This window comes from Aythya marila, assembly GCF_965140915.1.
Source record: "Aythya marila genome assembly, chromosome: 4".
Taxonomy (NCBI): domain Eukaryota; kingdom Metazoa; phylum Chordata; class Aves; order Anseriformes; family Anatidae; genus Aythya; species Aythya marila.
In genome coordinates this window covers 47,649,799-47,665,382 of record NC_139045.1, presented here as the reverse complement: position 1 = coordinate 47,665,382, position 15,584 = coordinate 47,649,799, and the positions used below count along the sequence as shown (strand labels likewise).

General features: G+C 35.7%; 1 protein-coding gene across 1 annotated transcript in view; it reads right to left on the bottom strand.

Moving 5' to 3' along the window:
• Positions 1–15,584, bottom strand: part of DLC1 (DLC1 Rho GTPase activating protein) — a 224,264-nt gene that overhangs the window by 206,922 nt on the left and 1,758 nt on the right. The window contains exon 2 of the mRNA XM_082759726.1: positions 2,094–3,258. Coding sequence (XP_082615852.1) covers positions 2,094–3,146 — 1,053 coding nt within the window. The 5' untranslated portion in view covers positions 3,147–3,258. The remainder of the gene's footprint in view (positions 1–2,093; positions 3,259–15,584) is intronic.

Below are 15,584 nucleotides of genomic sequence, written 5' to 3'. Positions count from 1 at the left end.
CAAATACTTGACTTTTACGGATGGATTCAGTTTCCAGTCTGTTGTTTTTTTAATGTTTTGTTAAAGTTATAAAAGCGGCTTTCAGGGAAAGTTTGTAAACATGGGCACATTTTTCATTACAGATTATAACCAACACAGACAGCCTTTTGTAAAATAGCAAATGATTAAATAGAAGTGATAAAATCCCACAAGCAGGAACATTGTTTGTAGAAGAGTCCTGAAAGCTTCGAGATAAATAATACCAGATGCAACAGATCTCTCTCCCCTTTTGCCAAGCAGTTGTCAGTTGAGTTTAAACTGAAATGTTACGAAGTGACTCCTTCAGATCTGCTCCTTCTGAATTTGTCCCCCTTGACTACAAACATGGCTTCACAGTTGCTACAGCCATGTAACTCTCAACCTTCCCTGAAGCAACTGGTTCTTTTTGCTTCTTTCTATGCTCACTTGCTCTCTGAGTTTTTCTCACTATTAAAGTATTTAATGACAAACGCAAACAACAAATGTATCCTCAAATATAATTCTGAGCCTACATTTAAAATCTGAGTGCATGACATCAAAACAAGAAATAAGAAGATATATAGGAACCAGCACTATCAAAGCTAGTCAAAGTCTATATTACACTGAAAGCTAATGTGGGCAGAGTCACTGCACAGTGATTGTACATAATAGAAATAAATTGTATCTGCATTTTCAAATAAGGTTTTGAAACCACAGTATAAAAATTAATCTTGCTAACAATATGACATGTTTGTATCAATATAAGCAACTGTGCTTAGTAAAAAAGGAGATGCAGAAAAAGCAGTTGAGACTATGGTTATCATAATCAACTAGTTTTCAAATATCATATCAATTAATAAAAAAATAAATAAAAATTGAAATTTTACTTACAGATGGGTGTTTAGCATTTCTGGTACTGCTAATCATATGGTTAATCCTGTTTTTTAGTTATAACTTGGAGTCATAGCTACCGCAAGATCAGTCAAACAGTTGCCACATTAACTGTGATTGCATAAACTGCTAAAGGAAGAGTCTTTGAGAGCTTCTGAAGCCTTTTGCAAAAGTTACACACAGTTTCAAACCATATCACTTGATTATTAACTTTAGTAAAGGGATTATGCCAGGGAGCAAGGACCAGCTACTCAGGATGCTGTGTTGGCATACAGTATTTTAGAATATGTGAGTTTGTGCTCTAGGATTTATGGTTCAGTGAAACAACTACCGAGACACTACAACTGATTTAAAAAACAACAACAACAAAACACAAAACAACAAACAACTCCAGAATTAATGGAAAACAGATTTATAAAAAACAGACAAAAATGGATTATATCAAATGAAAAAAAGGCAAGGATAAGTAAACAATTAGACACTAGTTATTAGGAAGAATTAGCAGAATAGCTGGGAAAGCCAGACTTCAGGATGAAGCCTGTAGTGTCACAGCCAGCAAAACTCCTTCCACGAAAGCCAATGGGAGTTTTATTGCTGGGGAATCTGGCCATTAAAAGTTTGGAATTACACTCTTCCTTACTTTGTGTAGAAAGGGTAACTCTCTACTTGCATTAAAATTACATTGTTTCAAACTCAGAAATTGTTTTTGTTCATAGGGCTGACCTAAAACTGAAGAACTATTATAAAATTTTTCCATATTTTTTTTTTCCTCTTGCAGTTTTGTTCCACTTTTTTCCCTGTTCCTCTTGAGTAAGATTTCAAAACCTCTGGGCACAATCTCTTTCCTAAAACAGCTAATGATACTTGATAGCAACAGAAAAAATAAAAATAAACCCAAACCCACTGAAGATGCTAATCCATTTAGCCTTGAGCAACATATATATATATATATATAAACACAATGAGTTGAATATAAAGGAATTTCCAAATTCACAGCTCAGCTATTCTCAAACTTTAAAAGTTTCTGAAACTCAATCCTACAGCCACATTTTTCTCAAAACTATTTGAAGAAAAAAACTGGTAAGTTAATATAAAAAGACTGAAAAATACATTTTATCTCCAATCAGTAAGTCACAGAATCATGTTTGTAAGAAACTGGGGGAAAAAAAATTAGAAACAACCTCTGCAGTTTACAAGCATCCTACCTTTCTTTTGCGCAGTTTCACTTGACTGTCTGAATATTCTTGTGTGGTCAAATGATTCCTTAAATGTAAACACTGACTATCTTCTGCTGAACTGACATTTGAAAGGCATTTGTTTTCAGGGGCCGCTTGAGGTTCTCTGAAACCACTTTCATCCAGACCATTTTCCACTGCCGGGATGTGAGAGCAAGGAGAAGGCTGCACAAGGCAGTCACTGGATTCCACTGATGAACATGGTTGTCTATCACTGCTGGTGCAAGAATCAGAAGAAATCCCACTCTCCACCACATTACACTCAGACTTTCCAAGCCCATCTTTAAAAGCATCAGATTTCCTGCGCTGTTGTGCAATTACAGCAGTATGAAGCAGCTGTTTCCCAGGCATAATAATTTCTTTCACATTTGGAGAATTAGAAAGATTTTCTTTCTCTACACTTACTACATCATTTAAGACTTCATAATTACAAAGCTCCAGGCTTTTTCCAATACTGCCACAAGTATCTTCTTCCATCTCCTCTTTAGGAACTATGTCACAACTAGGTTTCTTACTAATATCCCCAATTATGCCAGATGCTTCAGTTTCCTTGTTACCCTCCATCATTGGTACCATCTGTGTTAAGGAGCCTGCTCCATTTAAATTATTTTCTTCAGCTTCTGATTCCCTTCCAACAGCAGTGATGTGGTAGTTAACACTATCCAGGTTGAGTGTTGAATAGTCATCATCATCATCAGACACATGGACTAAAGTTTCTGTGCTGGCCTCCAGAAAATGCTCCTCATCTTCATGGTTATCATTTTCATCCACCTCCTTTGAAACATTTCCAAGCTGCTTTGCAGGGAAGCCAATCGTCTCTCCACTGTGGCAGCATTCTGGAAACGAAGCACATTTTTCTTTCCGGTCCACACTCAAAACCTCATCTTTTTCCATAGTTGTCTGCAAGTTATCAGCTATGAGTCCATGACGACATGCTGTATTATACTCCACAGACTCCAAAGCCAATCCCATCCACTGGGTCACATGCTCTTCCCAGCTTTTCTTTCTGATTGCTAGAGACATGTCATAACAGTTTAGCAGCAGGCTACAGCGTACCTTCCATGGAGGACCAAAGGAGATGTCATGGCTGCTGTGTGCTGCTCCAGAAGGAGAGAGGGTTTCATCATTTTAACATCTGCAAGAAATGAAAAAAATAAGTAAAATAAGGAAAAAGAAAAAAAAAAAAAAAAAAAGACTAGGTTATTGAATTAACTCCAAATTGAAAAAGAAAAAGAGGGAAAGAACAGTTTAAACAAAAGTGTAAAAGCAAGATAAGACTGTGGGACCAGAAGGACAGGAATTTAGAAGACTGTTTTGTTTAAAGTTTTAATACTTTTCATACAAAACTTGACAGTACTCATAATTCAGTAGAACTTTCTTTTTCTGATTATTCTCCACTAGCAAGTAAACAAAAATGTTATAAATAGGCACATAGATATGCAAGTAGCTCAAGAGCCAAGTTCTGACAACGACTCTCTTCACTACGTCTGTCATAAGATATTAATTTCCATGGATATAAATTGCATTATGTCTTATGATTGCTTTGCGCACACAGTTATTTTGTATTTCTTCTTCATTCAGGGATATCCCTCCAGAGAAGTACTTTGGCAGTTTCACAAAGAAATAGGACAAAACTTGAGGGTTATTCTAAATCTTATAACCACTCCACTTATGGGTAGCTTTGGGCCAGAATTTTTGCCATTCAGAGGCTCTCATTTTAATGATCATTTCATTCTCTTCAGGACAAGTTATAGTTACAAACATTACATGAAACTGCAGGAAGTAGTAGTTGTGTGATAGAAAAAAATACAACTTTAGGAAAACTAATTTAAAGTTTGAGCATGTTCCTTACCTCAAAAACATCATAAAACCCAGAGACAAAAACAAAAAACAAACTAAAACCAAACCAAAGACAACCTTGGTAAATATATTCAGGATCTACTAATGTAAGGAAGGGATTAAACCCTTATTTAGGATGGGAGTCTCCAGAACAGTAACTTGTAAGCCAGCACGGTCAGCCACAACCATGCATCTCACCTGGACTGTCAGGGTCTTCCACAGCCCACTGTTCCCACCCAACTGTACAGGTATTTTTCGTTGTCTTCCAGATGATAACTTTATATCTGATATCTGAATCATTATATATGATCCATTAATCTTGTCACATTGCTTGTTCAAATTAACACAAAGAAAATACTTCATATTAATTTATGCATTATAAGAGGTTCTTTGTCAAATAACAAAGCAGAACTTCTTTCCCATAAAACATCAGAGGTTCAAGGAGCAGGCACTTCTACTTTTCACTCCCTACATAAGAACTGTCAGCACTCGGATCTGCTTATTGATTTCAGCAATAAAGAAGATTAAGTACTAAGTTTGTTCTGGGTCATTTCAGTCCACTAAGACAAATTCTGATTGCCCACCAGGCTACAAAGCTGTGTTGACAAATCACACACCCGAAGGTATAAAAGTATTCATCTTAAGGAAATGCGGAATTAGGCCCATACAACCAAACCTCTGTAAATTATGTCTTGACAAAATGACTTTTAGGACTGAGTTGTACACACTCCTAGATTTTTAACCTTCTCTGAGGATGGCAAGTTTCTTTTCACATTCACATTTTCCTCCTCTGTGGAGACTGTGCTTAAAAAGAAAATATATTCATAGGGTAAGAGAATTCCATGCGCAAGTCATTAGCGTGTGGGAGGCAGAGGAAAACGGAAAATAACATGCAGCCAGGCCAAAAAAAATTATCTGCTTTCAGAGGCAAAATTTGGTAGTAAGAAGTTAATTCGGCTTTAAGTTTCTCTTTTCTTTCCTGGTTGAATATGAGAGCAAACTTAAATATTGACGTGTAAAGTCAGATTACTGCATAAATTTGCAGTGTGTTTGCACTCTTATTCTGACTTCATTTCATATTTACATTCTCCTACTACTTCTAACTATGCATGATCCCAAATTACTACAGAGTGCAAATCAATAATTACAATACTTTTAAGCTCTGTTGCACCCTTCTCTGAGTGACCATAAAGCTCTCCAGAATTGGTTTGACAACATGGCTGTGTTTTGTTTTGACCTCTGAAGGTTTACTAAAGTTTACTGAAAGGTGCTCTATGGTTTCTGCACTGCTAGTTTCTGCACTGCATTAGCACTGCTAGGAGTTGCACCTGTATGCAATTCATTTGCAGCTTCCCTGTCTTCCTCCCCTCCTAGAAGCTCTGCTTAAACTCCAACTTCTCTACAAAAAAGTTAAAAAAAAAAAAAAAAAAAAAAGAGTTTCTACAGCCATACATGGGAATTTCTGACAAAAAAAAAATACATATATATCAAGAGAAAAGACTAGTGTGAGAATTTTAAAAAGGCAACTTCCTAATGGCATTCATGCATCCACCTCCTTCAGATTTAGGCTGCTCATGGTGTGCAGCATGCAGGCATTCAGAGAGTTAAAGGGCATGTGATAATCTTGCTGCTGTTAAATGGAGTTACACATGTACAGAAAGGGGAGAACAGATCCCTTACTGTTTTTCATTTTTTGGATGTGGAGAGTTATATTTCATGGGGGATGAAAAACAAATAAATTTTACTTCAGGAACCCTTCTGTTTTACTTGCACTATCACTAGTTTTGGCTGCCTAGTATACTACAGAAAAAAAAAAATGATTAAACGGGAGAATACGCAACTCCTTGCCTGAAATGTGAGACAAATATATGACAAGGCTACTTTCATTGTTCTCTAAAAATATCAGCTTATGTTAATGCCAAGTATGAAAAAAATTACCTTACACACGCCTGATATCTGGGCAGCTCCAAGTCACTGGAGCCCCCTCATTCCCTTGGCACATGGAGAGCCTCCAGTTTGATGGAAGCTCACTTCCCTTCAACTCCTTCCTCTGCTCCCCAAAGGCTACATTATCTGCTACAGTTCAGCTTAGAAATTCTTTCCCTGCTACAATTGTGCAATAGTTATGGACCAACAATCAGCTTTTCTCTTTTCCACCTCCACACAAGGGTAACTTATTTCCTTTGCACTCACATAAGCTGTGCTTTGGAAGGTCCACCACTCCAGACCTCTGAACAAGATTCATAACTGTGCTCCTTTCTCTACCAGAGAGAAAAGAGCGCTACCTCTTTGCAGAATAAAGGGTTCCTACTTTTTTTCCTGTTATCGTTGCCTACCTTTTTATTGATGTGCAGCCCTTTCTGTTCAATGTAAACTGTAATGGAAATGAAAAGCAGGACAACATTCTACGTGTTCAGTTTCGGAAGCTTTGTATAAAGTCTCATGGAACTTATAGTTACTTTACAACAGATAAAGCACTGACTGAAAACCTGTATGAGATGAACTGGTAGGCTATACTATGAGTAGATTGTCTAATATTTTCCTTTAAGAAGGATTCTTGTGATTTTTCCTCAGCAGCTCAAATTAAACTGTTTCAAGGAGGCTTCTGAAATTAGGACAGAGAAGTGTCCTCTCTTTATCTCATGATATTCCACTCAGGGAGGCTGGAACACACAACCAGGGCTCTCTGGTCCCTCTCTGGTCCTACTCAGCCTCCCAGGACACAAGACAGGATTCCACCCTGTTTTTTTCCATGGTTGAGAAAGTGGTGAAGGAAGAAGTGTGGAGCCCCTCAGCAACCGCCACCCCATGAGATGGGGCAGTGTCACCGCACAGTGGCACAGGACAGGACAGCTACAGCAAGTAGCACAGCGAGCCATCACCATGCAGGGGGACACTCCAAATGCATCCCTGGCAGTACAACCCCTATGACACCAAGTAAAATTCAGGTTTTGTTAATTATTTGCACATGATGCAAATCTTTGTTGCAAAAGAGTAAGGCAAAGTGTTAGCTTAAAAACTTACACTGAGATGAAAGACTGTTTCATTAAATTTTTTTATGTAGCAGGAACATGTAAGCAACTGATATCAAGCAGAAATATTTATTTGATTATCATTATTTTATCTTTGTTGGTCTGTGACCCCGGTCAGCAAACTTTGTTTAAGGAAGTCTGAGTGAACAGGGTCTGTTTCCTATAAACTCATCTCACATCTTCCTGGTCTGGCTTACATTCAGCTCTTTCAGTAACTCCATACCAAGCTCTGAGACAGAATGTTGTTTACAAATAATTTGAGATAAAACATAACCCTCTAGGTCTTCGCTCAGCTAGTTATTTTAAAATATCTTCTGTTTTAGAATTTACAGGCCTTCCCTCTCTTATTTCCTGGATACATACCACTCACTGGATTTCACTGAAGCGGGGGCTCACCTTGTCTGCAGTTGCTAAATAAACAGGCTTTGTGGTGCATTTGTGTAGATCATTCTAAACTGATTTCCTGGAATATAAATATAAGGAATATTTGTTGCAGGACATCCATCTAGTGAATACCTGATGCAATTCCCTTAATTTCTTTTAAACATAGAAGATAATCATGTAGCTGCAAAAATTTAAAGTATTGAAAGTAAATAACATTAAAAGGCTACGACTATTTTAACAGCTTTTTTTTTCCAGAAAGTATGTGATGGTACTTTATATATGTGTGTGTGTGTGTGTGTGTGTGTATGTATATTTTAAAGCTGAAGAAGACTTACTATACTAAGATAAACAGGAATATTAAAACTGACTTTGCTACACTGCATATTACTTTTAAAGGATTCAAATCAATTCAATATATGTATATTGAATATATATATTGAATATAGAGAAAGTATAGCTTATTAGACAGTGTCCACCTAAAGTTTTCCCCTTCTGCCTGTTTTTTCAAAACAAAAACTACTGAAAGTGTCAAAAATAAAAATTCTAATCTACCTTTTTCCTTATATTTTCTCTGTTAATGTATTTTTATGCTGAAAAAATAATATTAATAATAATATATTATATTAATGTTATTTAAATAATACGCAGCTATGTTGCATACATAACATTTAGGACCATAGCCTATCTGACAAACCCTAAAGAATCTGCTGTCACCTGTGAGATAACTGATATGAATTCTGCTAAGTTTGTCTTGACAAGAATTATCCAAATGGAAATCTTTAAGTGACTTAGTACTCTTAATACATTTGCATACGAAGCCACAAAGCCAGACAGATAGGGATTTTCTGATGTAGTTATAATACAATGTTAGGTGCATAAGAACTGAAGGATACATTGCATTATTTTGGATTACTACAAGCCATTGGCTAAGTTTTCAGTGATACTTATGTCCCATAACAAGAGCCAATCCTAAAAGATTTCTTTTGAGAAAGAAGGAATAACAGATGAAGAGAGAATGAATAACAGTTATGGGCAACATACAGCCATTTTATTTTACAAAACAAACCAAAACATTCTAGCATATGAAACAAGTATTTTCTTGAGTTAGCCTTGTTCCTCACTTTGTGACAAAATACTTGAAAAGAAAATAACATGCAATACTAAAAAGAAAAATCACAAAACACTCTCAAAGACTATTATTGGAATGATATTGAATTGTGCCTTTAATATACACCAGATCAATGCCCTGCAGTGGACAGTGTGGCTTTAGCATTGCCATTTATTACAGAGGTATGATCTAAGTGCAATATACAATAATTTCTACCAGCACATAATATAGGGTTTTAAAAATAGACTGTTTCAATGCACCACCAATTGCTAGCCAGCAATAAATCAAGTAGGAAAAAAAAAGTCAACAGATCACAACCCTCAGATGAAAAGCTAACAACCCACAGAGATAAGTCTGAGGAACTGGCTTGGGTTGAAACATCAGTCGGAAGAGTTTTCAGGACAAGAAAACAAAGAGATCAGGAATAAAATGGTTGAACTGAATAAGAATACTCAAATAAAAAATCACTTGTAAACTTAAAAAAAAAAAAAAAAAAAAAAAAAAGGAACAAAAAATGTTGCATAACTCTGATAGTTACCCACAACATACATGGGAATTGGAGGGGGACAGTTATGATGATTGCAAGCCAGAGAGGGGAAAAACTGGGGAATTGCACGATGGATATGCTTTTAAGTAATGAAAAGTGTGTTTGTAGTTGGAGATGAGTTTTACATGAGCAGAGGCAGAGGGGATCCTGACCAGGGCTCAAGTGTGAGAAGTACAGCTTTTTGGGAGCAAGAAACACTCTTGCACTATTCTCACTGATCATGAAGAAGGAGGAGAAGCAGAGGGACTTCTGGTCCAGACATGTCCATCTCAAAGCCTCATGGATTGTATCTCCTCAAAACAAGAAAGCTGGAGGAACAGGAAGAGTTGCGCAGCAAACAGCTTTGAGGTGCTGGAGCAATGCAGGAGAGTACCAAAAGCTGGTTTCAAAATCAAGTTAAATCAAATCCACTTGGTCCTGAACTATATACTTACAAGTCTGATCTCTGTACACAAAATTGGCTGAATAAGGAGGGAAACAATCAATAGATTCGTAATTTTGAATATTACAACCTGTGTTGTTTAGTTTATTCAGAAGGAGAAAACAAATTAAATGGCAAAGTTTGTTAGTGACACAGCAGCATTTATTCAGAAAATTGACAGAAGAATTACAGAGGGACCCAACAGTGAGCAGTTAGGAAATGAAGTGGTGTATGAAATTTCCTGTCAATAAATAACTCCAACTATAAATGCATAATAATAACCTCTATGTTATCTGCTACCAATCAAAATAAAAGATCTAAGAAAGGCTGTGGCTAATAATCCAGAATGGAATCACAAAGTTTAGTTAAAATTAGAAAGTACGTAGCACAGTAGGAAAAACAGAGACTGAGCATAAAGTTACAAAATGATGTTTTCATCTCAGAGAGAAATAAAGCAGGAAAAGGTGTAGCAAAAAACAATAAAGAGGATGAAAAATATGGTATGGCTTCTGTTTGAGGGGCCATGAAACAGACATAAGATTTTCCGCCTGTGAAAGAGAGAATTTAGAGCCATATGAGACATCAACAGTATAATGGAGAATATTCACCTTGCCCTTGCTGCAGGAATTTGCAGGAGATCAATGTAGAAATAGCAAGCAAAAGTATCAAACCAGATTTATTTTTTGCTTTGGCACATAAGGAAATAGAAGTTATAATGAATAGTAAATATAAATTATACACTGCAAAATGTTCATGATTTCTAATTGAAATAAAAACACGCAAAAAAATTAATCAAGTGATGTACCTGTACATTTATGACTTGATAAGGATTTCTTCTCTCCAGTAGCGATCAGTTTCATTATCCTTTTAACAAATGAATTTTTGCTTTCCTTTATAGATTCTGACGTGTCAGATATACTCATTAGTTTAATGTCTATGAAAACATATAATACTTTTAAGTCTGATTAAATCCATTCCGTAAATATCATTTAACGTATTACAGAATATTGTAGTACAATCCAGCAGTATTATAAGAACTCAATATAGTAGATGCCTTAAATTACATCAGGAGGTTGGCAAGTTTTTCATTCAAACACATCTGAAGGCTCATTTGTTTAGTGCAAGTATTATTGGTTCTTAAGATATGAACCTTAAGATATGAACCCAAAATTTGTCAGATGCCTTTATTTACTGTTAGATAACAAAACAGTGTTGAGTTACTTTTCTTTCTGTTGCCCCACAAAAAGGAGCTGCATTACCAGTGCTCATCATCATACAAAGAGGGCTTTTACTTGTAGCCAACATGTGATTACACTGGGGTTTAGCTTGGTTGCATTTGTATTTGGTACATTTCCAGCACTGAGTCTCAGATCAGCTGAGCTTCTTCCTCAAGGATGAGAAAGGGGAAATGACAGGATCCAAGCTGATCCACAGTTATCCACACTTTCTTAAGATCTATATTATTTACACCCAATATAATTATCAAATGAAAACAAATTTAAACGGCAATTAAAAATACCCAAAATTGTAGTTTTGTGCTATTTGACACTGATGAACAGTCAAGACAAAGATGAAAGAATATTAAGTATTTATTGTGTAATTATTCTAATTCATATTAATGGTGTTTTAATATATTTCAATATATTTAATGATCAGCATTAAATTCTTATTAACTATTATGATAATTGAATGTTCCCCATCACCTTATTTCAGAGTGAAAACAGCCATCAAATTTATAACTGTCCACTAGAAAAATAAAATTTTAACATAATTCCATTTTCAGAAGTGAGGCGTCCTATAAGAAAATCTTGGTTTTGTGCTTTCATGTCTGCCCTATAATCCTCTCCCCAGATTCTTTCTGCTATCCACCCTTGGAGAGCAGAAGAAAAACACATCATTGGCAGATTCCTTAACACCTCCATTCATGCTTCTCTTGGCAAGAATCAAATTGACAAGACAACAAGACAGTGTAAAAAAAAAAAAAAAAAAAAAAAAAAAAAAAAACCAACAAAAAAGTAAATATAGTGGCTATTCTTCTGGTCCTGAATTAGGATAATTTTTTCCCACCCACACCTACCTTTTTTTTTTTTTTTTTTTTAGGATGGAAGAAATGCCATTTTCTAGCCAGCTCTAGGTAAATAATAATAATAATAATAATAATAATAATAATAATAATAATAATAATAATAATTTTCTAGCTACAGGAGGTCCTTTGGAAAACACTACATTAACCAGATTTTATACCTGATGCCTTTTAAATTTAATGTTCTAATAGAGTGCTTCCATATAAAGAAGAGTTGGTAGTGCTCGTTACAGCCATGAACTGAACTATGAATTCCAAGACACTATAGACAATGACTGTTGGAAACCATTGCCCTTACTGAATAGAATAACAGAATCACAGAATGGCTGAGGTTGGAAGGGACCTCTGAAGATCATCTAGTTCAACACCCCTGCAAAGCAGGATCACCTACAGCACATTGCACAGGACGGCATCTAGGTGGGTTTTGAATATCTGCGGAGAAGGAGACTCCACAGCCTCTCTGGGCAACCTGTGCCAGTGCTCTGTCACGCTCAGAGTAAATGCCCTCTCATATGGACCACTAACATGTTTTTATCACAGCTGTGCAAAGGACTATTTTTGTCACTTATACTTCATAAATAAAACATTGAAAATGATTTTCCAGAGAGACCTCAATTCCAAACATTAGCTTGTCTCCCACTTGGATGCTGATAATCCCCTATTCACCACCTGTAGCCTGCCTCCTGTAACTTACTTCTTCCAAGTACATGACTGCAGATTAATCTTGAGCTCACACAGTTTGAAGATTAATTTGGATCTATTTCCTTTACCACCTACCAATCCTCACATGACATGAAAAACCTTTTCAAAAACCTTTAGCTATATATTCAAATGAGCTGAAACTGATTCCAGGTTTGTCAGTGCCTTCCTGGCAACTTCCATCTCCTGCACACAAGTATTTAACTGAATTGGATTTGGTGGATTTATCTCTCTACATGGAGCCCTTCAAGTGCAGCTTCTATCACGGAGGGTGCAACTCTGAGATCATCTTTTCAGGAAATTCTTCTTATTTTAGTACATTATTGATAGTTTCTACCTCTCTGATAAAACAGTATTATCTGAAGATGTACCATTCAAGCAAAATGAAAAGGGATATTTGGAATTTACCTGCAGGAGGGAAAAAAAGTGTAAAGAATCTAACACTACAACTTTCAGTGTGTTGAGCCTTTCAGAACTGCTCAGAAGTGGAGGCTTCAATGCTCCAGATTGAATCAGTGAATCCAAAGTAAGTCTCCCACGCCCTTAAAGCTGCTTTCCATCTCTGTCCTGCAGAAGAAAATTCAGGACAGGTGAAGAAAACGACTTCATATTTTGTGATGGTCCCAACAAAAATCATAAAACAAACTTGAGGTTGTTGGATGCTCTTTAATAAGCTGCAGTTACACAGCTGTACCAATACAATACCAAGAGCTTTGGCTAGGCAAGTTTCTTGCTGGTTCATCTTGCTTCTTCCATTTTTACTCAGCCCCCCCAAGCAAAGCAACGCTCTGTAGTGATCTTCCCTACTGCTATAGATTTTCATCACTTCCTATTATAATGACATTATCTTTTTGAATCTTGACACCAACTACCCCTTATCCAAATGAAATTTTGGATCCTGATGCAAACTTTACACAAATACAGTTATGTTCAACTTGGATGATTTATTTATGCAGATATGCATTAAATAGTCCTTGCAACTGATAAGGTCTAGTACAACAGACTACAAGACTCTCACTGGTAAGACATAGTACCTACCCTGGAAAGCTTACAGCTGATAGAGAGCTAGACGGTGGGAGAAGAATCAGATATTTAGAAGTAAGAGAAGTTGTTTACAGACTTTCCTGAAGTTCAACAGCATTCAATCTAATCTTACTGGAATTTGACACACAACATAATAAAATAAAATAGCAAACAGGAAATATCACAACTCAGAGTAAGAGAAAGGACAGCCTACAAGAAAGTGAAGACTAGAAGTAAAGAATTGATTGTATGTTAAATCAGTTTTAATGTAGATACATAGAGACTAAGGCAGATTTGTGTTCAGCGGCTGATGTACAATATGGCAGATAAAACTCCATGCATTTGTAATTTCAACATAAGAGACTTTCCTCATTCATGAGAAACAAGCAATTATGATAATAATGGATTCAAAATTCTCCACCAAAAACTGCTCTTAAAATAAGCAGTTTCTAAAAGCATCCATAAATACCAATGGTAAATGATGAAATAGAAGAAAATCTTGAGATACAGTCAGCATCCTAATAACATATTCAAATTTAATATCGGTAATCATTTCCAAAATAAAATCATATATGCAATCCTATTTTACACAGGGTTTGCACACGAAAGTTTTATGTACATTTATTTTGGGACATGAATTTTATATATACATACATGCAAGTATACACGTACACACACGTATATATAAATGCACATACACACAGAAACATGCATACCTTTATATACCTGTATATACAGAGAAGTTTAAAGACCTTCCTAAGTAGGTCTTATCTTTGGAGATATTCAAAACTCAAGTGGACAAGGCAACCTGATGTAGTTGACTCTCCTTTGAGTGAGGAGTAGGACCAGAGATCTCCAGAAGTTCCTCCCAATCTACCTGATATTAGGAAGATCAAGATCTAGCTCTTCTGGCTATGCTATTTCAATTGCCCTTATTCCATTTTTGTCTTTTCCCTTTTTCTTTTGTAGAAGAACAGAACGCTGATATTACATTTTTTTTTTTTTTTTTTTTTTATCCCCCAGACAAACAAACAACAGAAAATGGAACCAGATGACTAAAAGAAAAAAGGCAAATGTTCTAAAACATATCTCCTATCAGAGAAAAGAGAAAAATGTTCCTAAGTTCTCTTCCTGCTTCTGCTACTGCCCTCCACAGGGAAGCTTTATATTGAAGATACTTTTCAGCAACAAATTTCATTCTAAGAACAACAGAAAATTATGTTAGAAAATTCAGCATAACACTTCTAACAGTTGAAAAGTTAGATGAAGAAGGCAAAATGGATATTCCTTCTATTTTTCCCACCACATTAAAGAATAGCTTAAAAACAGATTTTAAGCTCAGCAGTTCACAAGAATTACTTTGTCTTGCCTATTCAAAAATTGTCTACCAAACTAATTATGTTTTTCATTTACTTTTGGAAGGAATTACAATTTGTCAATCACAATGATCTTCATGAATTAGACCCAAATATCACAACTAATTTTGTTCACGTGCTCTGATTACAGAATTTAACTTGGAGTTCAACAGGAACCTTGGTTCTAAAGAATTTGCAGGGATATAAGTTTATAGCAAAGCAGAGCTCTTGGAATTGTTTCTATTATAAAAATGTGGTCACTTGCATTAGTTTTCTTCAAGGCTGCAGATGTTAATTCATGTGCTTAATTGTTCAAAGGAGTCATCTATAACTATTTTGGCCGTATGTGTGTTTCAAGTTAAGCATATTAACATTTCTGAAGGAAGAGTAGGTCAAAAACTTTGGATGCCTAGTGTGAGATTGTATCCTATGCATCCATGTTCATTATTGCTATATATAATATAGAGGGTTTTTTTGACAATTTTTTTTTAAACAATAATATCTAAGAAAATAGTATAGTGAAACACAGAATTTAGAATAAGTAGAACCAGGAATAATAGTGATTTTTCTCCAGGACTTTTCTATAAACCTTCTAAACGAAAAAGTAGGATATCTATCTGTTTTACATTTTCTTATGGAAAATATTCTCTGGGTTTTATTCTGTTGTCTACCTTATAGTTCAACTGTCTCATGTGTCAGGTACCTTTATCTGCAAGTGAAGTCAAACGATGTCTTTATACCCTTTAAAACCCAGAAGAAGATACCGCAGAAGGTAGATACTGCAGATATCCTTGGTGTGGATAGTTATTTTTATCATTTGATATTTTATCCTGTTTAACTACAGTCCTGGCTAATATTCAGTATATATATGCAGACTTATAGGGGCAAGTATGGAAATAGAATGCATTAAAAGGCACTAATGCCAAATCACTTGGGACATCAAAGTTCCAGCATAAATTTCTTGGGAGTG